The sequence below is a fragment of the Telmatherina bonti genome (genome assembly GCF_933228915.1).
Source record: "Telmatherina bonti genome assembly, chromosome: 15".
Lineage (NCBI taxonomy): Eukaryota > Metazoa > Chordata > Actinopteri > Atheriniformes > Telmatherinidae > Telmatherina > Telmatherina bonti.
Window position 1 is genome coordinate 17,835,166 of NC_136613.1, and position 26,559 is coordinate 17,861,724.

General features: G+C 39.2%; 1 protein-coding gene across 1 annotated transcript in view; it reads right to left on the reverse strand.

The window, feature by feature from the left end:
• The window catches only part of igsf3 (immunoglobulin superfamily, member 3), a gene marked incomplete at its 5' end in the record, with an annotated part of 79,530 nt that extends 61,204 nt beyond the window's left edge, over nt 1-18,326 (reverse strand). The window contains one exon of the mRNA XM_079253725.1: nt 18,287-18,326. Within this exon, the coding sequence (XP_079109851.1) occupies nt 18,287-18,326 (40 nt within the window). The remainder of the gene's footprint in view (nt 1-18,286) is intronic.
• Nucleotides 18,327-26,559: the final 8,233 nt, after the last annotated feature.

Sequence of the window (26,559 nt, forward strand, 5' to 3'; positions counted from 1 at the left end):
TCTGTAACCTGTATTTAGGCATACAGCATATGTGAATCTTGTCACTACCCCTTACCCCCCCCCCCCCACACACACACACACACACACACACAAAGAAATACACAGAGAACATCTCCCATTCAGGGAACAACTACAAACATCCCTCTCATTGGGTCTGGAGACAACAGAGCACTTACACATACCCCAAATCCAGACAGAGTGACAAGTACGCCGTTTCCTGTCGGCACAAGCAACTGGGGATTGCAGCTGTGTTTGTGTGTGTGCGCATGTGTGTGTGTGTAAGAGAGAGAAAGAAAGTCTGTAAATGGCTGCATTTGTAGGCACAATGCTCAGCATTAATAATTCACTCCAACTGCTTTTTAACTTTAACATCCTTGCCCTGCTCATCGTAACTTTCTCACACTTCCGCTAACAATCCTTCCGTTGTTTCATTTATTGTTATTAGCTTGAGCCCGTTTACATCCATGTATGTGTGTTCATGCATGAACAGGCACAAGCCTTTGCATGTGCGTCCCTGTCTTACAAAGATATGCACGCTGAATTAACTGAGTCTAAATAACAGGAAACAAAAATATCTGAGGAAGACGCACGGTGTGTGTTGAGAGTGTGTTGCGTGGGCAAACATGCATATCCTTCTCTATAGGTCATATGCTTTGTTTCCTTCCTGCACTTCCTGAGCTTCGGATGTTGTGTGCATTGCTTTCATTCTGGGACACATTTAATTTATGGAAGGAAGAAACAAAGATTTAATTTCGAACTCTTCATTTAAATATATTTCATATTTAGTCACAATGATAAATCAAAGTGAAAACTCATTAAAGTAATCATTCTTTATGTCATTATTTCTACTGTGGAAACTTAGCAGGACATGAATTATGTGCCCATGAATGCAACAACTTTAGATCTGGTCTAAAAAGGAAAGAAAAAATATATATTTGATCTAATAGCACAATCACTCATAAAAATGGGGAAATCATACGATATACAGCTTTGGATGAATATCACAGGAATATGGAGTTTGAAATGATAAACTGAATAACCCAGTTCTCTAATGTATTTTTTATTGCCCACACACATATTGCTTACATCTTTCATGCAGTTCTGAATACTGAATAATATCTTCTAAAGCTTTATTAACACAAATATAAGCAAATGCATTCTTTCCATTCAAGCTAGTTGCTTTATTGCTGTGTATAAAAAATATAGCATGATCAATAAGACACTTAATAAGACAAAATATATGTACTTTGGGGTCTACAGAGCCTCTGGGGTTCATTGATAGAAGAAAATACTGTCATAAAGATCGGCGTGAATCGGCTGTGCACAGTTTTAGCAATACGATATTACAACATTATCATTTCTTATTAGAAATTTCCCAGTCTGATCAGAAATGTCTGACTGGGGTCCACTCAAGGCCTGTTTTGTATAATTGGTAAGAGCACTGTGGTGTTCACTTTTCATAATAAGCTTTTAAAAAGCAATAAAAAAAAGATATTTAAAAAAAAAAAAAAAAAAGGGTGTTGGGCGATTACAAGCCACCATTAACTTGTCTGTAAATGAAATTGTCCCCTCCGGTGTCACCCCAAGAAAGGACAATAACATTTTAATAAAAATTAAGTGCAAACTGACTTCTGTCTGAGTAACCTTCAGATGCCCAAGTGCAAGTAAATGCAGCACGTGATGTTGGCTTCTTTTGATGTGATTTCATACATCATCATCACCACCATGTTTGACAAGCGTGGATTGCAGGATCATTTATACGAAACAAATGTTGATTAAAAAAATGCATATCACTTCCTGTTATTTATTTCAGTTATTTTCTTCTAAAATATAGACCTCTTTTTATACATAAATAAATAGGTATAATTTACAAACACCACCCTTCTCCTGGTTTTTGCCCCTGCTTGGTCTTCCCATCAAACCTTTCTTGACCCCTGGGATTAGCACATGACTCATTTGGCCTAGGTAGGCCATTTCTCAAGGTTGACACTAGACATGCAGCACCTATTTTCCTCATAAATAAAACTTTTTATTTACCAATCACAATAATGGTGGGAGACAGAAGGATAAACAGGAGAGTAGTATGTAGTATTCAGGGGGACCGCTAAGGATTACATTTTTAAAAAGGTCCATTAGCATAGGCTAGCTACAGTAAACAAAACACTAAACTTGATTGTTGAAGCACCATCAAAATCCTGGCTGAATGTGCTACGGAGATGCAGAAGGTAATAAAGGAGCCTTCAACAGAAACTCAGCTGCCTCTTCTCCTTTGCTGTGATGTCAGCGTGCAATCTGGCGGCACCCAGTCTACCCGATTCCAAGTCAGATCAGCTCATAATAGTACTGCTGCATCACTGCTTCTCACGTTTCAGCTTCTCATCCACACCTGCTGGAAGCATATTACTCACGCATCCAAGAAAGAAAAAACTGGCATTACTCATACTGCGTTGGTGCACTAAGAGCTTTTTTCCATACGCCTGTCTCCTATCATCCTCCTGAAACAAGCCTCCTTACTTCTGATTACTCTCACGCTTCCTTCCTCCTTGTTTCACCCATCATCAATCCTTCCCCCCTGTCCTTCCCCTCCAGTATTTCTCTGCATATTCCTGTCTTTTTTCTGTGCCTCGCGGTTCTCTGCATCTTTTCAGGCAGGATTTAAGCAGCTCTGTGGAACTTCAAAGTGCCCATCGCTCTGTAGGCTGTTTAGAAAGGTTGACAATGACATACCAAACCCCACAGACCTTCAACTGATCGCTCTATTCCACCACCCATCCACAATAATCCTGTGCTTGCAGCCTCTCCCCGCTTTTTCACCTCTGGCTGTGCTGCCTTGATCTCCAAGTGCTGTATTTGCTCAACAAGGCCGAAGATTTTCTATTATCAAAGCTCATCTCCATCTCGGCATACCTCAAATCTCTTGCTTTGCTATCCCCTTTTTACTCCCGCCCTCACTCTTCTCTAGATTTCCACTCTTGTGTGTCATCCCTCATCTTAGCTGCCAGTTGCTTCCTACTCAGACGCAGGAAGCATGTGTCCAATAGCAGATGATGGAGACTGACCACGAACAAGCTGTCCTTGCTTTTCATCGAGAGGAGCATGCAGAGAAATGGGAGCAAACCATTTCAAATGCACATACACGCACACACATACACACAAACTTACACAAAAAGCTGCAAAGAGGATTAAGCTAAGTGGAGGGGGGGTGGGGGGGTTCAACACTAATCCAATCATTTGTGGCCAGTGTCTTATTCTCAGCAGAAACAGCAGTGAGGCCACTCACATTCGTGCCTGCTCCTCACATCATCACTCCTCCATGACCCATGATAATTATACACCTGGAAAGGTGTATAATAAAAACGCTGCAGGGTGTGAGTAATATAGAGCATAGTCACAGCAGCGTGGAGATGTTCTAATGTAGAGATTTGAGCTATCCATCAACTCAGCTCACTTTCCTTCCATGTCTACACACTCACATACACAACAGTGTTTCAGGAGTTCTTATTAAAGTAATGCAACATCGCTGTTGTTTGTGTTTTTCACCTGTGCTTCTTTGCCCCTGTTGGTTTGGCCTAACTTTCAGCCAATAAGAATTGGATCAATGCATAGCGTTATCTTGAAAAGCCTGCGCGATAAAGGTCAACAAACATTGACACTATTTCAAATATTAACTTTGTTGCTTCCAGTGTTTTGGTCCTAAAAAAAAAGCAGTTGCTCACCCAAATATACAGTGGAGCTCCAAAGTTTGGGCACCCCTGGTAAAAATTATTTTAATGTGCAAGTAAGGAGCTTTAAAAAGATGGAAAATCTCGAAAAGGCATCAAAGTACAGTTTAGACATTCTTATAACATGTCAAAAAAAGTAACATCTCCATCATTTAAACCTTCAAAATAACAGAAAACAAAATATGGTGTCTGTAAAAGTTTGGGCACCCTGCAGAGTTAGTACCTTGTACGCCCCCAATTTGACAACAGAAACCTGACAGTGTCCTAGATTGTTTACAGTTAGTGTCTGAAAAGACCAGGTGATGTCAATCTCAAAGGTTTTAAATGCCCAGACTCATCTGACCTCGCCTCAACAATCTGCACCATGGGTTCCTCTAAGCAGCTGTCAAGAACACTAAAACTGAAAATAGTTGATGCTCACAAAGCAGGAGACGGGTGTAAGAAAATAGCAAAGCGTTTTCAGACGCTAATATCCTCTGTTCCGAATGTAATCAAGAAATGGCGGTCATTGGGAACAGAGGAAGTTAAAGCAAAATCTGGAAGACCAAGTAAAATATCACACAGAACAGCTCGCAAAATTGTAAGAAAAGCAAGTCAAAACCCAAGTTTGACTGCACGATCCCTCCAGGAAGACCTGGCTAATACTGGAGTTATGGTACACCATTCCACTATAAAGAGGTACTTGTACAAATATGGCCTTCATGGAAGAGTCATCAGAAGGAAACCCTTTTTTATGTCCTTACCACAGAAATCTGCATTTGAAGTTTGCAAAGGAACATATAGACAAGCCTGATGCTTTTTGGAAACAAGTTCTGTGGATTTATTAGGTTAAAATTGAACTTTTTGGTCGGAATGAACACAGGTACATTTGGAGAAGAAAGGACAGAATTTAATGAAAAGAACCTCTATCCAACTGTTAAGCATGGGGGTAGATCAATCATGCTTTGGGGTTGTATTGCAGCCAGTGGCACAGGGAACATGTCACAAGTAGAAGGAAAAATGGATTCAATGGGATTTGAGCAAATTTTGGATGCTAACCTAATGCCATCTGTGAAAAAGCTGCAGTTAAAGAGAGGATGGCCTCTACAAATGGATAGTGATCCTAAAAACACCTCAAAATCCATTGTGGATTACATCAAGAGGCATGAACTGAAGGTTTTGCCATGGCCTTCACAATCTCCTGACCTCAACATAATTGAAAGTCTATGGACAGACCTTAAAAGAGCAGTGCGTCACAGACAGCCCAAAATCTCAAAGATCTGGAAGACTTTTGCAAGAAAGAATGAGTGAAGATACCTCAAACAAGATTCGAAAGACTATTGGCTGGCTATGAAAAGTGTTTACAAGCTGTCATACTTGCCAAACGGGGGAATAGAAGGTACTAACTATACAGGGTGCCCAAACTTTTGCAGAGGCCATTTTTTGCTTTCTGTTATTTTAAAAGTCAAAATGATGGAAATAAGATCGAACTTCTTTTGACATGTTATGAGAATGTCTAATCTGTCATTTGACGCCTTTTGGAGATGTTTCATCTTTTGTTAGCTTCTTTTTGGCACATTAAAATAAATTTTTACCAAGGGTGCCCAAACTTTGGAGCCCCACTGTATAGAGCATTTGCATTTCAGGCCCAATGAGAATAGATGCAAACATACACTCAAAATTGTTAAAAAACCGAGCAAATATGTACATATGAAGGAAGATGCCTTCATAGGAAAGCGTAACATATATTCAAACACAAACATACTAAAAGGCAGAGAAGCATCAGGTAGCAATGCCACCACAGACTGACTGCATGCTTGTAAGCACTGGAAAATACATTTTTTACACACTCTGGCTCACTGACTCTTACTTCCAGGGCATTACACTCAGCATTCAGGGTTCAATGTCTTTAAACACAGATTTTTTTTTTTTAATATATATCAAATACACGCCTGAGCTTCGCCCATTTGTACTGATCACAATTAACGTCTGGCACAGTGTTTCTGAATTGCCAAGAGGAAACTCTTCAGTTCCAGTTAGGTTCAATTTGGGGAGATTAAAAATTCAAACCAGCAGAGGAGACCAATGTTTCTGTGGTTGAGCCATCAAAGCTCCCACTGAAACAGGAGATATATCTATCATGACAACTTGATACAAGTAAAACAATGATATGATCTTCCAACTAGCCAGTTAAAAGAGAAACATGGACAGGTGAGGTTTATATCTGTGCTGATAAAACACATTTTCTCAGCTATTGAACAAAAAATGAATTCATGGCATGAGTCATGTTCAGCTGCATATGCAGTATACCGCATGTAAAGGCTCTCAAAGTCTTTTTTTCAACCATCTTTCTCTGTGTGATTGGGTACTATGGAAACAGCATTTCCTCTTGCCTTGGTTAAACCTCACACTGCTTCACTATGAACAACAAAATTACTGTTTTTCCTAAGGATTATCTTGTTTCCTTATTTATCCCTCATAATTAAAATTACAGAGAAATACTGTAAAAATGTGACCTCAATTAAGCTGACTGATATATTTTTAATTTTGCTCTGACTTTTTATGTGAGCGTGCTTTGAAGTTACAGCAAACCTCTAAATTGCGAATAAAAAGCAACAACCTGTCACCAGACTAGCACAGTAAGTTGGATTGAGAAGGTTCTAATATAAAATGGTGATGAAATATAATAGACATTTTAAAAAAATGACCAAATCCCCACTGAAGTGAGAGTCAAGCTCATTCACTGTGAAAATTTGTGAGGATTTTCAGACAGGAAGGTAACGATGAAGAGAGCAAATGACTCCATGGTCTAGAGGAAGAAAAAAAAGAAGAAAGGGTACAAGGGTAACGAGAAACAGACACTTACCTCCAGGGTGCCAAACAGTACTAAAATACAATGAACTAAGTGAATATATAAGCATGCTACTGACTAATGTCCTGCATATGACTTCCAAAGAGAATAACTGGAACATCAGAGAATTTCCCTCTCAACACCTCTCAGCACTAGTTAACAATTCTCAAAAAAACCACCCTTCATCTTTCTCTCCCTCCAGGCCCCTGAAAGCGTTTGACCCCGTTAACATCATTACCAGAGAGACAGAGTCCGAGAGAGAGACATAGATTCCAGAAAGAGAGAAAACTGGAGGGAAAAAGGTAAGACTGGGGTGAAAGAAAAAAAAAAAAGAAGAGATTTTCATGTAGCCGATGTTGATATTCGGCAGCTAAACAAGATCATTCGTGCTTATTTTCTAACTTCAGTAAACAAAAAAACCTGCAGGTGCTTTAATAAAAGCAGAATAGCCTTCTTTGTAATGCCTCATAGGTTTTAACCATTTTGAAAAGTGATTTTGTGTTTGTGCTAATGCTCAATGAGGGGAAAAAAAGGAGGTTTCAGACTAAAAATTCTAACATTGTCTTAGAGGCAGGAAGTGAGCTTGTCACTCTTTAATACATGGCACTGGGTAATCATGTCATCCTAATGTAAACCATGTAATGGATTTATGTCAATCCCCACTCTTTTCATCCCCATCGCTCTCTCACAGTATTTTGGCTCTTTGAGGGGCTGTAGACGGTGTCAAACATTGCAATTCAGGCTGCATCCTTACTCCTTTTTCCAGTCCTTGTCCCTCCTGTAGTGATAATCACCATCTGCGTCAGAATGTATAAATCAGTGTAGTGGGCCTGTTATTAACAACCTCTGACCCCTCCTTTCTAGCTTCAGAAGCTTCAACAAATCCCCATCCTGCCTGCCTAATTTATTAAATATAATCTTTTAGAGCTAAATATGGCATACGCATTTCTTCTGAGCTGGTGAGAAAACTAAGTGATTTATGAGGGAAAACACTAGTTGCTGAAAGCTCTGTCAGTTGAGAAACGGGTGTGACAATAAGTGTGACATGGAAAAATACAGAGAGAAAGAGAGACTAAATGCTGCGTCTCCCATTAGTGGCCAGAAAGACATGCTGGTTGGTCACTCCAACAGCTGACAAACAGCCACAACAACTGCCTATTACAACCACGCAGCTCTAATCAGACCAAGAACGACAGAGTACAAGATGTACAGGGAATGAAGATAATAGTGATTGCAGTGCAAGTCGCCATTTTCTTTGTATGTGTTTGAGAGGCATTTGCGATGTCTGCCGTATTCGGCGATGATTAGATAAAGACATTTACACAGAGGAAGATGACTGTGAGTTTTTGTAAGCCAGTGGTAAGAGGACTCACTTTCATATATTTTAAAAGCTTTGGCAACCAGGAAACAGATAGAAAGCATGGTGTGATTGACAAGTGGATATATGGCGCATTAATGTACTCTTCCTCCATATCTAGCTCAGGAAAAAGCTGAGGTTCCGATTTTATGAACTGGAAATGTACCTGAAGCACTCATGACCTCGAAGTGCCCCTTTTTTGCTGCCCTTGAGAAACTCAGTAAACATACTGTAAAAATCCCAGACGGCAGCTGCTTTAATTTAATAGTCTGACTACTTATTGTAACTAAATCCACCTGTAAGAATCTCTGAAGACCCCTAATCAACTCTTTATGTCCTCCATGGCAAAATCTAATTTAAAAACAATGACTTGTTCACAAAAGGATTGTGTGTTGGACAGCCACACTGTGATGACAAGGCTTCAGGAAATTGCTACTCAAACTCTAAAGCTATACTCCCTGCAGATTAAATGAGCCAATGTATCTTATTTCCTTCATTTGCAGTCAATATGCAATGCTAAGCTAGCCAGCTGTTTTCCCTTTTCAGTGCATGGTAAGCCTAGTTTCAAGCTCTCTTTTATTGTTTTTTTTTTTTTTTTTGTTTTGTTTTGTTTTTTTTTTGTTTTTTATGGTTTCCCATTGGATGCTTTCAGGACCAAACTGTTCTGGCAACTCCCTAAGGGTAATCTGTCCACTGGAGACAACAGCAACTGGGATATGAATTGTTAGAGTTAACGAGTGAACTAACAGCAATCCAATCATTATTTTACTGATGTCTAAACACATTTCTAAAATGACAGTGGATGGCGGTGCATTCAGGGAATTGTGGATTGTTGTTCTTTTTATATCCCTGACTGAAAGCATAGACTTATAAAAAATGGATCAGGGGTTGGACTAATTGCTGGATGCCTCGAGTTAACATCCTGCCATTATGATTCAACATTTTTCTTTGAATTGAACTGAGATGTTTGAGAACCTCCTCTTGGCTGCATGGTTTAAGGGAGTTCTGTAGTTGATTCAGACATGTAGGATCATTTATGATGCAGACAGACAACAGCAGGGTTCCTCTGGTTGTTCTCGACGACAACTTTTTGAATGATTCATCTTTTTTTTATTTTTTTTATTTTGCATCATCTCTGATTAGATTTGAGTCAATACTTTCAATGGAACCATTACAAGTTTGCTGAAAATAGCATCTCCACCTCATAGCTGAATTCTGAACGCATCACTTGGTTTTCTCACAACCAAGAGACTGTTTGCAAATCTAGGTGCACCTATTACATATCAGTGTGCATGGTTAATGAAGCATGATATTAACAGAATACAGATATAAAACAAGCTCTCCCCATTTCAGTTAATCAGTGCAGTTATTATCCTCCAAAAAGAGTTCAACACCTCTGGACTTGTTTCCATAGTACACAAGACGCAGAGTTTTTACAGTTTCAGGCAAGATGCTGACAGTTCTTTCAAAAAGTAATGGAGTCTTTCTGCAAACATATTCACGTTAAGTTGTTGGTCCCCATCTTAGTCACACAAATCTAATTTCTCTGTCTGGACTGGGACTCCTGCTGTGACTCCCTACCTGGGTCAGGCTTCTCTCTGCTTTCACAATGCTAACTAGTCCTAATTTACGGCTCCCCTGGGCTATAACAGTCATGACCCCACCTGCGCTGTTGCACTTAACAGCTGGTCAGGCGAGGATGGAAGAAGTGGGGGAGGCCACTTCATACTCCTCTGTTGATGGGTTACAGAATACTGGGAACTTAAATAGCCATACAAGTTTATTCTATAAGAGAAGGGGTTGTGGGCACCAAACAGAATGCTCTGCTTTTTGTTTTTTCTAGTGAGCTGATTCATATTTTTGCTAATAGCATTTGGATTGCGTCAACACAGGGCAAATCATAATCTATCCTTCTCCACAGAACAGCTGCCTCTTCATCCTCCCTCCTACACCCTCGACTGTTTCGCCTTCCTGTTTGACCACAATGCAAAAGAGCCTTTGAGATGGTTTTGATCAGCAAACAAGGATTCCTCTGATACTTGTAAATAACATACAGCACACAATTTCCATAAACATTCTCATTTAGTGGTGCTGGATAAATGATATTCCTCCCTCCCATCTTCCAAAGCCAGCAGTTACCAAATGCTACATGTTGCTTTACCACTCAGTCCATCAGCATAAAGATGTGGTGAAGCAAACAAGCTTACTGTGGAACTTTATCAGAGATTACGTGCATGACTCTGCTATTTAGCTTTCCAGCACGGCAGCAAAAGTCAACCGGGACAGTCTGTGCAGAGCTGAAACTTACTTACTTCAATATAGTCAAATATGGCACAGCTAGAGAAACATCTTGACATATAAATCTAATTAAAAGCTAAAAGCATGTGTCAGGACAGCTCCTTACCAGCCATATTGTAAATGAATAATTCATAAAGAAAGAGAGAGACCACGAGAAATGGTATTTGGGTAGACATGCCTCTGATGCCTCTGTAGACGCAATGGAAAAGGCCATGGGGTTTGAAATCCCGGCACTGACTGTATCAGTCTTGGGTTATACAGACAGCCCTATTGGGAGCTTAGTAAACAGTGAACAAGATGACAGATGCACACACTTATTGTAAGCTGTGATGGCTGTGATGAACTTGCAACAGGAAAGTCTGTTCAACGCTGATGTGTTAATGTGAGGAGTTAAAACGGACTGGGTTCCTTTTTTTTTTTTTTTTTTTTAACAACTAAAACGTGAGGAAAGCAGAGATCAGGAAAGTGTGCAAGTCAGAACAGTCTTTTCATACTGTAAAAAACCCATACTCACACTCACACACACACACACACCTCCAGCACATTAAATGCCTCCAGCTACCCCCTCCATGAGTCCATTAACTCTATATGGACACCTGCTACCCACTAACCTCATCCCCCTTAACCCCCTCCATGTCATAACCACCCTACCCCCCCCTTTTCTTGAACACACACATCCCCCACATCCTGTCTGGATGACAAAGCACTGTAGTCTCCAGTCTATTCCCAGACAAAACAGTCAACCACTCATAACGCAAATAGAAAATATTACATGTTGTCAATGTTAACTTACTGTAAAGGAAAGTGAGGCTATAATACCACTCAGCTATCTCCAGTCATCATCCATCTCACGCTTGTGTACAATTTCGCCTGACAGCTATATCTACTTAATGTACAGTTGTTTGTTTTTGTGTGACTGGCAACTTGCTATCAGTCCCCACGTTTTGCACATTAAGCTGCAGATTGGAAAGAAAACTAATTAAGTATTAATTAGTCGTCTTCAAACAGACTTTTTCTGCAATTGTCAGTCATTTTCCTCCCGGGCTGTCAAAAACATGTGAGTAAATTGAATGAATTTATGCATTGGCAATTGGACACACACACACATGCAGCCATATTGGTTTTGTGATTAAAACACAAAAGAAGTGCATCAACAGAACACTGCTGCAAAGTAAACAGAGCACTTCATTTTTGCTTGTTTGCTTTGTATTAAAAAGAGGAAATGACGCTGAGGATGCAGGTGGACACATAGTTCGGTGAGCACTCTTATATTGCTGAACGTGAACACAAAGCTGAGCATGGCTCACTGCATGTGGAAGCGGGGAGCGGTCACCATAGTTACAGCACTCGGTGTGCATGCCACCAGCGTGGGATCTGCTCGGGTGCAGGATCAAGCAGGGAGATGGGATGGTAGCTGCGTTGGAAGGACAGCAGCTCAGAGCACTGTGGGTGTTTGTGCATCTGTGTGAAGGAGTGAAGTGGAATCCTCTATCCAGCACCGTCATCATGACTTCCCACACAGAAATGAAAACAAAACAAAAAGGGGGAGGAACAGACAAACTCCCACTGGAGAAAGAGAGCTGCATTAGTCTTTCACCTTTTGCGAAGATGGCGTGTATAAACAGCCAAAGATTAATGTGGCCAAAGCAAATGAAGAAAATATCACACTTAAGCTCAGTTTCTAATTAGTGCTCTTTGAAAAAGGGGGTGGGCTGGGCATAGCATTGTTTTAAAAAGAGTGGGGGAGGGAGGTCAGGGGGCTATTCACCAGAGGAGAAGGAGGAGGAGGTGGAGGCAGCTGGAGTGATTTTTAAGCATGCAAGTGAGGAGAGGCAGAGATCCATGCAAATCACCCCAAAAGAACAAACTGGTTTACAAACTGAATTGCTGGAGGGATGTTGCCGGCTTGTTATCACAAAACAGATAAAACAGATGAGATCAAATCAGAGTGAGGAGTGGAGAGATGAGCCATGGTGAGGAGTTGCATTTCGGGACAGGCCTGACAGTTAACTAGAGGAGCTGGAGTGAACTCAAATCAGACACAAAGCAGAAGCCGCATCTGCTTCGTCTCCAACTCCAGCCACTTTCCAGAATCATTGTGAAAGACAGGAAGTCTTCCCTCAAGAACTTTGTTTCTCCTCCGTCAATCATCTGTGAAGTGGAGAAAGGCCACAGCTTGAATCTGGGTTACAGAGGAGGATCTTCATTTAAAAAAAAAAACAAAAAGCAGACACTCCATGAGGATACATGCTGTGATCACTTATAGCAAACTGTAGTTTTTCAACTTAATGCTGTTCCAACGTTCATCCAGTCCAAAGAGACAAACCTTTATCGCTTTTTATCAAAGCGATAAAAAAAAAACCCAAAAACCTTGATCTCTTCTAAAAGCTCCACCAGAAGAAAAGTTGATAACTATCCTTTCACCTTGGATAAGAGACAGAAGACACAGTTTGATAACAGAAGCCAGTGTAGCTTTATGGTACAACTAGTAGTTGGGTGTGAGTCTCTGCAGCTGGCTGTGATGTCTGTAATACAAGGCAATTTCTTTCCCCTCTGGCTATTGGACACCAACTAGTATTTGCCTTTAGGTTCGCCTGAAGCAAAAAAAATTCCTTAAGCATAAAAAGGACCACATCACTACAAATCACATAAGCTTCATTAACTTCTATTGATCTATGCATGAGTGGCATGCATAGGCATGGAAATTGACAAATGGGACACCATTGACCTACAACTGACTTGTGACGTTATTGTGACTTCTAACTTTGATGATCACTAAAGAGGAAACTGAGCACTACGTTGGTGGATGATATCCGAGCTGGCAGTCTTGCTTCTGCTTCTCTATTGTTTTGCATTTTTGTCAGCTGAGCAGACAGTATTATGATATGAAAAACAATACCACAATAGGGATCTTGTCATGGACATAGACAAAGACCGGGTTCCAGTAAGCGCGTGTGCAACAGCAGAATATAGCTGGCAAAGAAGATACCATGAGCAAACAGGCCGAAGCAGGGTCTCTGATTCCGGTTGCACCTGGCATAAAACATAACAAGTGACCAATCTTAGGAAAAAAAATAAATGCCAAAAGAATTTCCAGACCATATACAGAGAACAGCTAGATTAACAATGAGACTGAGTTTTTGAGTTCAGCCATACCGTCTAGAGTCTAGACAGCACTCTCTCTAATGTCAGCTGAGGCCTAAAAACACAAGAAATGTATTCCCAGTGCTGTGACAGCTGATTCAACGTACTCAAAAAGTGGATGCACTGGCTTGACCACACAAGGCTAAAAATGTGTGTAATTTTTGGGTGGGGGGCCTCCAGCTGGTGCCCTTATTTGGGACAAAGGAGAGGTTGGGTGTATCAGGGAGTGGCTTCGCAAACTCTGAATCCTGAAAACACTTGAAATGCCTGTGTCAACACAGGCCACATCCAAGCCATTAAAGGTTGTATCATGTAATGCATTAAGTTTATATCTGAACGCCGCCTGTTTGCCGTCTCTTTGCTAACAATCAAAACGATAAGTGTCCACCCAGCCTCTTTCTAAACCGCATCCACGGCAGAGAATTGCTACCGAGTAAATTTAAACTACACATTTCTCTCGAGTTTTAATTATAAACTTCACATGAAGAAATTCACATCTTAATTAGTTTTACTGATATGAAAAATGAGATTGTTCAAACCATAAATGCTTCCAAGCCTATGTGACATTTGTCACAGCCCAATATGAACAATTAAATCCATAGATGAGTGACTTTAAGTGCCAGTCTTCTTAAACTGCAAAGTGAAAATGAACTTTTAACTACCTTCATGTTATGTGATTGGGCCAATTATGAAGGGCTGCCTTCTTTACTCTGCTGATAAGCAGAGTTTGATAGTGTAGCAGCCACTCAGAACTTTCTCTTTTCGATCAATAGCTTGTAATGAACAAGGATAAGGGGCTACCGCTTCGGTGTCTTTTCTGACTGGAAAGAATGATCAAATATAATATAAAACATCTGACTAGGCTGTGAGGATCGCTTAAAAGGAAAAATGAAATACAACAAAAACTATATCAAAATAGCCAAAGTACAAACACCAGGATAAAAATATGTGCTTTTGGATGTCTTGCATATTGGAATGTAATAGCATATTCTTCATGTAACGTATTCTTGTTCGTTTAAATCTTTTTGTTTCAGCATTATTTATTTTCCCCATAATGTATACATAGATTCAAAATACAGACTATAGAAAACACAATAATGCATAAGAACCAGTGTTTAATGGCAAAATAAAGTTAACAATCAGTTTTAAAAAATGCTGCTGTTAAGAGTAAAATAAAATAAACATGAAATCATAGCTGGTGTGGTTATTGCAGTTTCAAAACAAAAAGATCAATGCAAAAGTAATGTTGAAAATATTGGTCATTTTTGTTCATTTAATCCACAAATGACCACATCAAATAGAGCCCAGAAATCCTGAAATATGTGTGTACATTTGATTCAAACCAGCCCAAATCTGAAACCAAACCCAAAAGCTAGTTTGACAATGTTTACTAGTGGCAGCTCTGCAATATCTTGTCAGCGAGCTACTGTATTCCATTCCTTCACACAGCATCATACCAGCAACATTTTGTCTGCATGACTGTACAAGTTACACAGTCAGACAAAATTTCCACATTCATGCAATCATAGAATTTTTCTATTTCCCAAAAATTCATGGAACCAAGCTATTGCACATACAATGATCATCAGATGCTGCCTGGGTGGTATAACCACAAAATTCTGGTTCCTTTTTTTGCTTGTGCTGCTGTTTATATTGACACAGCAATGGGATGTATAATAGGGAACACATATGAGTAGATTTTATCTATAAATTAACCTTTTATTATCAATTATTATGATTATAACATTCTTGTGTCTGGTTTCTGAATTGGCTCGTCTGCTTTGTACAGCTTGACACGGCTTCCACCAAAAATAGATCCGGCACATATATTTTGGGTGTGCAGAGCACAGCATCTAGAGCGGCTCTGATCGACTACAGCATCCATGCAGTCTTCTTGTGCATTTACTAAGCCACAGTCTGCGGGGGGGGGGGGGGGGGGGGGGGGGGGGGGGGGGGGAGTGAGCCAATGCACCTAACTCTTCCAACACTTTGCTCCAGTCCACCTGACTCACCTCGCTACCATGCAGCCAGCATATAAAAATCTTGAACAGTGAATTTTAGTTTCCATCCATATTGGCTTGACGTCCTAGATCTCTTTCAACATCTGTGTTTTACATGCACAAACTTTGAGTCTGACTCCCTGAAAACTTAGATGCAAATATCAAACTGTCAGCATCACTCTTTGCTGAACAGGTATTGTGGTGATGGAATTCTCTTCAAAATAAGAGCATATATATATATATATAGTGATAGATATATATAGTGATATATATATATATATATATATATATATCACTATATATATCTATCACTATATATATCACTATATATATCACTATATATATATATATATATATATATATATATATATATATATATATATATATATATATATATATATCACTCTCTTCCTACTCTGTAGCAGCCTCCTCACTCAGGTTGTGCAAAGTCATTCATTGCATGTTTCAAAAGGTGAAAAAAAGCTTAATGCTGCAATATATATATATATATATATATATATATATATATATATACACACACACACATACACAGATACTGTACATACACATGCATATTCAGCTCCTCAGAATCTGTAACTATTGGCTGCTCTCCTGTTAGACAAATAAATAGAAAAGCACAGAGGCAGTTAATAGTTGAACTAACCTACCTTACACATTTGACTTTCAACTTAGTTATATATACTAGAACTTTGGGTTGACTGCCCGTTTCAAACATACGCTTACACACAAAAACACACTATAACATCATACTAAAAGCGTGACATCTCTCTCGCTCTCTGTAGGGAGAGAAGGAAGACATCTTGTTTGTAAAGCTAATAACCATTTGTTGCTTCAGGCAAGTCTTTTTTTATGCTTTATATCATAAACCTTTGTGCCACAAATAAACACATGCATGCACGCTCACTTGCACCTGGCTGCAAACTCAGCAGCATAAATAACCTCGATATAAGATTTGCCAGCCAAAAAAAATGGCACAAATGGCACCCCAGGGTTTAACAATGAATGATACAGCCTCTGTGCAACACAGCTGTCATGCACCTTTATTTCATTGGGCTTTTTTTTTTTTTCAACAAACACATTCAAGTGCAAACATGTGCGCTGCCTGACACATGACAGCTAAATCAGACAGCTGATCACACACATGCAGACTTTAATACATCTCTCTCAACACGCATTTGTGTGCATGCAGGCTGGGGTGTTGCACACACAAATGACAAGGCATTCTCCACATCAGCAAAACTTTTACAGCCAAACTGAGTCACAGCCAACTTAAGGACAAGTAATTTTAGAGCCATGTCCAGTGACATGGCTGCAAGGAACAGCAGTTTGCCATTATAAATTGAATTAAAACTGGATAATGTCAGTAATACAAGCAGCTCTCAAACTGGAAGACAGAGAGAGAGGCACTGAAGGCGGGTAGATAACAAGGGATGAAATATTCCATGAAATAGGTATAATACATGTGGGCAAAACAAATCAGCATTGCTGATACCATCACTGCAGTCTGAATCCTTTCCTTTCATTTAATTAATAAGCATGGCTACTTGTTTATTTGTTTCTTCTCTAATATTTGTATGACTGGTAAAACCAAATTAATAATAAAATAGGCTGTTTTGTGGTTGGTGGCATTTTAAGCAGAAGTGATCAATAACAATCGGAAAAGATCTGCCACAAAAGCCTGACTGGATTATTATTGCTCAAAATCTTTGCTTACTATAAAATAAAAATTTAGAACAGGAATTATTTGTTGTGCCATCTGTATGTTTGTAGCATATCCCTGTTGATGCAGTAAGAGCAAACAAGAAACCTGGCATTCATGCCAAAAATCACATAAAACAAATCTTTTCCCTCCTAACACCTAAAATGTCCATCAAAAACCTCAGACTGGTTCCCACAGCCCCACAATTACGCAACATGGAAACTTTTCTTATGCAGCATTCAATGTGGGGGAGAAACAACAAGAGAAACAATATATTTTGCATTTGCATGGAGCAAACTTGTTCCATAGAAACCCCCACCCCGCCACCCCACTTCAAGCCGTCGGTGAAAGTGACTTGACATGCTAAAAGAAGACTTGAGGCGAAGTGGAGACTGGTAATCCTCTTGGCCGAGTGGGGGCCTCCAGCAGGCCGACTTCCACTCCCACTCCCACCCCCCTCCTCTGTCCTCCAGCAGCCCTGACAGGCCACCCCATCCAGGAACAGAAAAAGCCATCTGGTGTTTTGTTAGGGATGGCTCACATGCAGGATGTACGGCAAGCTATGAGTGTGTGTTGTCAAAAGTCCCTCCTGTGTGAATGATAGTGCCTGTGTGTGCCAGGGCATGTGCATGCTTTAACTTGTATTTGTCTGTGAAATCCAGTAGATGAAAAGAACCAGGGTGCATCACCACAGTCGTCTGGCTGAGTAACAAAGGTTGCTTCACACCCACCAAGTGACTTCATGTCAATTAGGGTGCATCTTAATGTGTGATCCAGGTGTCTTAATAATACCTGTACCTTCAGAATTTAGCGCAGGCTACAATACAGACCCACATGTGGTTCCATTACAAACAACAGCAGGTTGTCTATTTGATCAGCCCAGAAACTGAAAAGGTCAGACGGTGTAGGGTTAATCTGTGCCTAAAGTCCACATCACATTAACCTATTTCACCACACACACACACACACACTAAACACACGCAGCTGTTCGTGGGCATCTGCTATTATTGCAGAAATCATCGATGACTACGTCCACCTGACTCATGCTGACTGTAGCTGCTCTCCCTGCAATGATCCATCTACAACCACTTCTCATACAGGTGCCGTGACATGGAGAGAGAGGAAAAAAGCAGCTGATGCCTCCCATTAATCCTGTGCAGAGGAAGAAAAATCAAAGGAAGAGAAGCTGCCTGGAAGCTTTTGCAGATGACTTACCAAGCAGCACACAGGCGAGCAGGAACGCACCGGTTGCCATTGTGTGTCCACCTCCAGAAGCCCCTCTTTTTGGATGAGGAGCGGATGCCTGCGAGGGTCTAGCAGTGTGGTTAGCAGCTAGTCCTAGACCAGAAAGGTGTATGAGTCCCTTGTGGGTGCAAAAGAAAGAAGAAAAAAAAAGAAAGGAAAAGAAAAAAAAAAAGAAAAGCTCCCGGTGGTTTGTCTCTGGAGTGAAATCCAGAGCCGGGTGGTTTGCCTGGTGAGCGACTTTCCCAGCTTCTGGTGACGCTTCCTCTCGCCTTCACCTTCACCTATCTGTTTTATCGATGACGACGTGCGCGTGTGCCAAGCTTCCACCGCGACCCAACCCACCACTATCCGCTCAGATTCTACGCATCCAAGACTGCGGAGGCGAACACGCACGCAGCCTCCTCCTCAGGAAAAGTCCGGTGTGACTTGGGCGTATTTGGACACCTGATCGGAATAATAATAATAATAATAATAATAATAATAATAATAATAATAATAATAATAAAAAGAGCAGAAAATAAAATGTGCAGCCTCTAGAGAATCTGCAGATTTGGAGTTTGGAGTCAGGCTGGAATAAATCGTGGAGAACGAGCTTCCTATTCTGTGACAAGAGAGCAGAGCGAGCTGTGGCTTTTTCCACGGTAAATCCCAGAGACTGAGATCAATCTCCCACGATCGCAGCACAGAAAGCCCATGGGCGGGCACTGTGGATGAAGCAGACAAAGCTTTGTGCTCTGCCACAACACCTACAAGAGTTTTGTTTTTGTTTGTTTTAAATCAATTATTCCTCCAACATTAAACTCTCATTTCCTCTAAGAAAAGCTACACCTGAGCTCTTGTATTTTTTTTTTTGTTTGTTTGTTTGTTTTTTTACAGTTTAAGCGCATTAAAGTGTTATAAAGTCAGAAAAATCTGATCAAGCGATTTAAAAAAAAATTTTAAAAAAAGCTTAAAATAAAAAAGCTTAAAATAAAAGAACCGCTGTGATATGATCCCAGAAAAACACGACGAAGCGTGCTCCCTGTTCCAGGTTATTTCCTTGTTCCCTCTCTAGGACAAGCACTTTGGCAGTTTGAAAACTTCACAGCGTGGGATCTGCTCCCACCCACTCCGAAAGACACACCCATGGGGGGGCCTGCTGCGAGGAGCCACATTTGCATGTCTGAATTTAAATTCTGGGGCATGCCGTCGATGGGTTGAATAGGTTAACTCAACTGGAGAGTAATTAAATCTATAAAACTGTGAATTATATATGCTTTTTTATTTTTATTCGCAGATCAGTTCAACAGTTTAAGGCGTGAATCGTTTGAAAAGGTCTTTAGAATATTTGGCTTCTCATTAATGGGTTTTATTTGTCTTATTCTCTTCACAAAAGTCACCTTCTCATGCATAATTTGTCTAGCAGTCTGTGTGATGCAGACAGGAATTTTCTATCACTTCCTCCCCCCTTATTTCCTTTTCCCACACACACACACACACACACACACACACACACACACACACACACACACACACACACACTCACACCACTGACTTGTCAGCATAATGAGGTGCCACTCTGTTTGGAAACTGCAGGAAATATCACACCTTGCACAGGTTCCAAGTTTCAAAGTCCACCCCCCTTTGATTTCAATAATGAGCGGCAAAGCCAGTAACTTGTGGCAGAAGCATATTGGTTTCATGACTGCTGCATTATTAGAAGGTTCTCAAAATAGACAGGGTGTGTGGAAGTTTGTACGGACGCAGAGGAAGGAACAATAGTATTTCTTTTGGTGTCTAAGACTGTGAAAAGAAAGATGCTGTCTGAAATGGACAAAAAGAGAGAATACACAATAGCTCTAACTCAAGGAAACTGAAAGCTCCCGTCTTTGTTGTACATAAATAAATTAGCAGGCCTTTGCACTTGCATACAAAAAGTCATTTTAGAGGACCCATCAGTATTCCCTTTATTTGCTGGGAATTGCAACCGTTGCCTGAATTCCACATGATTTTTCTTTTTCTTTTTGGAAGCAGTAAAAAAATGATTATTCTCTCTTTGCTGTGCTCATGGATTTCAGCATGAATAAAACTTTCCGCACAAGCAGTGAGATGGTTGTGGACCCCTAGGCGCAGAGGGAGATATTTACAGAATACAGTGCGTTAATAAACCGTAACCTCACATAACAGCTCACCAAATGAATTCATGGGGAGAAGAGAATGAAAAAAAAAGACCTATTTGTTCCTTCCTCTGGAGAGAACAGTGTCATGGTATTAAAAGAGAAGGAGCTTTTAACATGTTCATGCAGTGAAAACAAAAAGCCTATACACATATTACTTCTAACAAAATGAGAGTGAATGGAATTAGACCCTGGGATGAAGAATACAGGTTATTTGTTTAGTTTCTCCAGGTCCAGTGCTGCTGAAGTAATGCACAACCATTACTGGATAGGTAGGCCATGTGTGTTACACCTGGTCTACATATTGCTGCACCTAAAATTAGCTCAGTTCTCCACAGACTCCTCACTGCATGGCCAAGTGATGGCACAGTTTGCACATGCAGGGAGTTCAAAAGCAGCTGTAGCATTGTTTGAGCATTTAATTATGTTCACGCTGAAAATGAGATCACCTTTGACCCCTTTGCAGTGATTCTGGCAACAATTCTCAGATATATTTCCTTACAGGGATAAAAAAAAAACAACAAAAAACAATCTTTGGAGGTATGCTTGTAATTGCATATACAAGGGATTGCATAGATCTCCATGGAAACACAGTTCAATTGTATGTGCAGTTCCTAATGGGGTCCTTCACCAAGAAAAAGCTTTCTTGTGAGTATCTATTTTAAACTCGGTTCTTAGTATTATTCCTGTAAACTTAATATTTCACTATCTTGTGGCACTGTTTGTTGAGCTGGTTACAGTGCTGAGATGAGACAGCCATGGCGTGGAGGAAAAGAGTTTTGTTCATTTATTTCATCATGCACACATTTTCATCGTGCTTCCCCAAAGTATATGAATGATTTATTGCATTTTTCTGTACATTTTTCTTCAGTCTCCCATGACTGTGCCTGTACTACGCAGAGAATACTATCTCGAGTAAGCCACACACAAGCTTATGCACATTTAGGTTCAGATGTGTAGATTAAACAAAGAAATTCAAGCGTCACCTCTGATTACACATTAAGATCCCCACTGGGACATTTGAAAACCTGCATTGCACACAAACATGGAGTCACATGTGGGGTTATTTTGCTGATGAATCCCAACTTGAGCCTTGGATTCAAAGAGGATACTGTCTGTTACATAAATAGGCTCTGCAACAAATGAGAAAATAATAAATAAGTAAACAAAAGCATTTCAGGCTGGCAGAGGGAAGAGGCATGAGCAAAAACAAAGAAAAAAAATAGAACAAATACAAAAAACGCAACAATTTAAAACTGCTTTAACACCATATTATTCTGAGAGGATTCTGTAAAAGAGCGGGACGGAAACACAGACGAAGGCTGAGAGAGAGTTGAGAAATAATCCCGATAGGGAAAGTAAAATGAAGGGGAGACAAATGGGAAACACTGAAAGACATTTTTTTTATTGTCAAATAGAAGCTATGTTGCAATATAATGTTCCTCCGAAAGAAGTATGAGTACAAGTGAGGTTTGGCGTTAAAAAGGTCTCTTTTAAAGTTCTGCTCTCCAGATGTGTTCTATCAGCTAGATTTCAGTGTGCCACTCAAGATCTAATGTGTGCTGAGTCGCTGCACAGCTAAAGTAATGCTGTCCAACTTTTCACACCCCACTTCATGTCAACTCAGAAGATTACGTACTATCATATTGGATAACTTGTCATTGCAGAGACATGGCGGTTAGAAATCTAATTTTTATCAAAAAACCCAGATTCACGCTTAGGCATTCTGGGGCAGCTGAAAATCATACTCAGTTTTACAAACTTATTTAGGCTACATCTAAACGTCATGCTCTCATTGTATATCAATATCTATCTATCTATCTATCTATCTATCTATCTATCTATCTATCTATCTATCTATCTATCTATCTATCTATCTATCTATCTATCTATCTATCTATCTATCTATCTATCTATCTATCTATCTGTCTGTCTGTCTGTCTGTCTGTATGTATGTATATATGTGTGTGTGTATATATATATATATATATATATATATATATATATATATATATATATATATATATATATATATATATATATGTACATATATATATATATATATATATATATATATATATATATATATATATATATATATATATATATATATATATGTACATATATATATATAGATAGACAGATAGATAGATAGATAGATAGATAGATAGATAGATAGATAGATAGATAGATAGATAGAAATCTGCCATGAGCACAAATTACCACATTAATTATTCATTATTATTCATTGCAAGGGCCCCTAATGTAGAGTATTAATATGAAATGACAGATGAAAGTTGGCATTTCTTTTGGCCATCCACTGTATCTGTCTGTATCTTCTCTTCAATCTATCTCACAGGTCCTTTAACCTATTTCATCCCCTTTCTTTCTTCCGTGCTACACACTAATTGTGGCACTTTATGTCTTTATGTTTCTTTACACTTGAAAGCTGTGATTGCCATAATTGCATTATAATTATGTGCACTTTTATTTTTGTGTGTGTGTATGTGTGTAAGTGCATACATTTCTCAAAGTTTGCAAAGATGGAGAAATTCAATTTCAATTTGATCCACATCTGGGTTTTCTAGTACTTACTACTGTAGAGCAAAACTCCACTTTTTACCTTTGCAGCTGTTATTTAAATCCCTCATTGTTGTCTAATTATAGCAAAACCTCTCCCACAATATGAAATAAATCCAATGTCATTTTCATCATCATTAACTGACAGGTGGCTGCTAGAAATATGCCATATTTATTTAATTTACAGTGAGTGAATGTGGCAATTAAAGGCTTTTGCATGAAATGAACAAGCAGGCTACTTTAACATCAGAGTAACAGTGAGATTCTTTTATCCATCCCAGTCGAGTGAGGTATTATTATTCTGTGTGGCACCAGGTGTTAATGTTGCATAATTGTTTGCGCAGATCCAGTAAGATACATACTTGCCAGTTTCTGGGAAAAAAACCTTTTCTGTGACAATGAAGGACAGCTGTGTACCCTTGGTCTTCAGTGCAGGCAGCAAAGCTCATTTTCTGGTGTATTCATTAAGATTAATTTTAGAAAGGTCCTTGCATTTGTGCTGCAATTATGTCTCCTTTCTTTGCTGTCTGTCTGTGTCTGTCTTTTTCTTCTTGATTATGTGGGTGTTGCCCAACATGCAAACACAGCTGAATTTCATGCATTATTCATTTGCAACGTGAGGGTCATAAATAAACACACACACACTTACATAGGTACAAAATTTACAGAGAACGTCTCATGACTTCTCCTGAACAAACTATGAATAATCCTTAATGTCACAAAACAACAGCCTGATTGCACAACATACAAATGTCATCCTCATTCCTCATGCGGGTACACGTTTGTCCTCTTCAGTGCAACAGCAACAAAAATCATTAGCTATCAGTTGGAACATACAAAGCATCCTTATCTGTTCGTTGTCACACTAAAACCATCTGGATTGTGAAAGAAGGCAACACGCTCAGAACACACACTCCCTGTTAAACTGACATGGCTCATGGCTTTAAGGGGAGGTGCGTAGGAAAAAGAGCTTTGAGAACTCAACTAAAACGGTACTATGACTGCACCCCGTCATTGACCGCTTGGTTATTGCATGGAAAATTTGGTCTGTTTTAATTCCAACAGTAGCATTTGTACCATACCAACAGAGATAATTTTTACTTTAAACTATTAACCTACAGGGTATACCTAATTTCATGGATGCGGTTGCATGAGGGAGATGTGTTGGGGACTGGGTGATTGGCGCTGTAGTCTATACACACTTGTTGAGGAATGTAGAAAAAGAGAGAGAAAAAGGAATCTATGCATGACAAACTGAAACAAAAAAGTGGTTAAAAAAGAGCTCTGCCAATATTGAAGTTGTATGCTTTCTTCTCTGTTTTTATCTTGGGTTGTACACCTTAGGAGATGTTGCCATTGTTTATTTCATAATTTAGAGATGAGCAATGAACCTTTTTGAAGCTTCTCAGATTTTGTCCCAATTGTTTAAAAAATGATTTGAAGCTTCAAACCCTCAAAGATAGACCATAACAGTGACATCTAGTGGTCTTCCGCAGTTACAGCAGCCACAAACTTCCAAACAAACTTCCCACGTTATAATTTATTATAATTCCAACACAAAAGTCATGAATTCAGTCGTCATCTATTCTTTCTGAAAGTGATTATTTAATTATGAAAATCTGAAGAAGTCATTATCATAATAAATCATTGTCCTGTCACACATTTAAGTCCTGGGTAGACTAAACAGTGTTTGCCAGAAGCTACTTAAACATTCTAGAAATGTTATATTTTACCATGATCTGCAACCATTTAATCTTCACAGTGGTTGCAGAGAGGAAATTAGCAAATCATATATTAAAAAAAACTCCTACTTTTGTCGGTGACACAAGGTAAAAATGTTCCCATGTTGCAAACGTTTATTTGCATTCTCTGTCATCACAGTTCTTGTGCAGGTCTCTCACAATGAATAAAATGTCACAAATGATTATAATTAGTAATCTAACATGTGGTCTTTGTCTGGGATGTATGAGGTCTCCAATGTCTTTGGTCACATGATCACAGAGATTTAATTGAAGCCTCAACACAGATTTAAACCAGTCTGCTTGTGAAATGTTCCATCTCTACCATAAGTTTAAACCTTGCAAGACAGAAATAAAAGAAAAAAACATACAGGAGAAATTTGTGGCATCTGCAGCTTGATTCCTGAGCACCATTACTCAGGCAAATGCATCACAATCCCATTTTATTTTTATCTGTAGCTTCACAAACCCTCTCCTGTCCAGTGCTGAATGCACTTGACACTACCTGACTTTGTGTGAGTTTCTATAAAAGGGTGACAACAACATGCTTTATCAGTAAAATCCTTTTCAGTGGAGTGGTTTCTATGTGTATTGACCATAATTGTAACGTTTCTCTAGAATATGATTAGGTTGTTGCATTAGACTGTTAGAAGATAAAAGCAGTGAATGGAGACAATCATTTGCATTTTGTGACTGATGTTACTGAATAACCAGCATGAAAAGTAGCTACTAGTTTTAATTCACTGTCTGCGGTTCTTCTGCAAAAGGTCTGTTATGTTTCAGACTCGCTATTTAGGACTTATCTGTGGGGAAGAACCGTAGGCGTCAGAATAATGTCATTAACCATTGACTGCAGTCTAATTGGTAAATGGGTCAAACTTGTTTAATATTATGCTGTCAAGTATGAGTTTTACATGTGAAAGTGGTTTATAGTAAGGAAGGATGGGCTTAATTTGACAGCAGGGACATTAAGTGGTAATTATTTAATAACAGGCTGGCACATAATTGGTGACTGTGAAATGGAGATTGGATGGTGTGGCGGTGCAGTAGTTAGCACTGTCGTCTCGTAGCAAGCAGGTCAGCTGTTGCCTTCCCGTGTTGAGGTTGGATGTTCATTTAGTGCCTGTGGCTGCATTGTGGAGTTCTCCAGATGTAAATGTATGGTCTCCTTGGGTACTCCATGACCCTGAACTGGTTTGAGCAGTTAAAAAATATGTAAGAATGCATGGATATTTTTTTTTTTTTTTTTTTTTTCTTTGTTGCCTGTGTGGGTCACTCTGTATGCTCTGGCTATCTTCAAATCTCAAAGTTGGAACAAATAAGATTTCATTCTGTTCAAATTCAGTATTGTGATTAATATAGTATAGTGATCCTTGAGTGGCAAAACTGGTTCTGCACTCTTATGCTTTTACTTGGTCAAAAAGTGGCTTAAACAATATTTGAACCATGCATGAGATAAGACTGTCACCATATCTTATTCTTACATGAGTATCATATCCAAACATATTAATAAAAATAAAAAAAAATTTCAATAACCACAGAAAATGTGAACAAAATATATGTGATCAGACTGATGCTTTGTTTTTGTTTTTTTAAATCAAGTTTACATTTTCACTCTAAACAGCAAGTAAGGAACGTTTGAAAACATGGCTGTGTTTAGTTATTTATTTATTTATTTATATTTTATCAACTTAGATTAGATGTATCAGCTCAGATCTAATTTACAATCAGTACTATCAACAAAATGTATTTGTATTAAATCTTACAC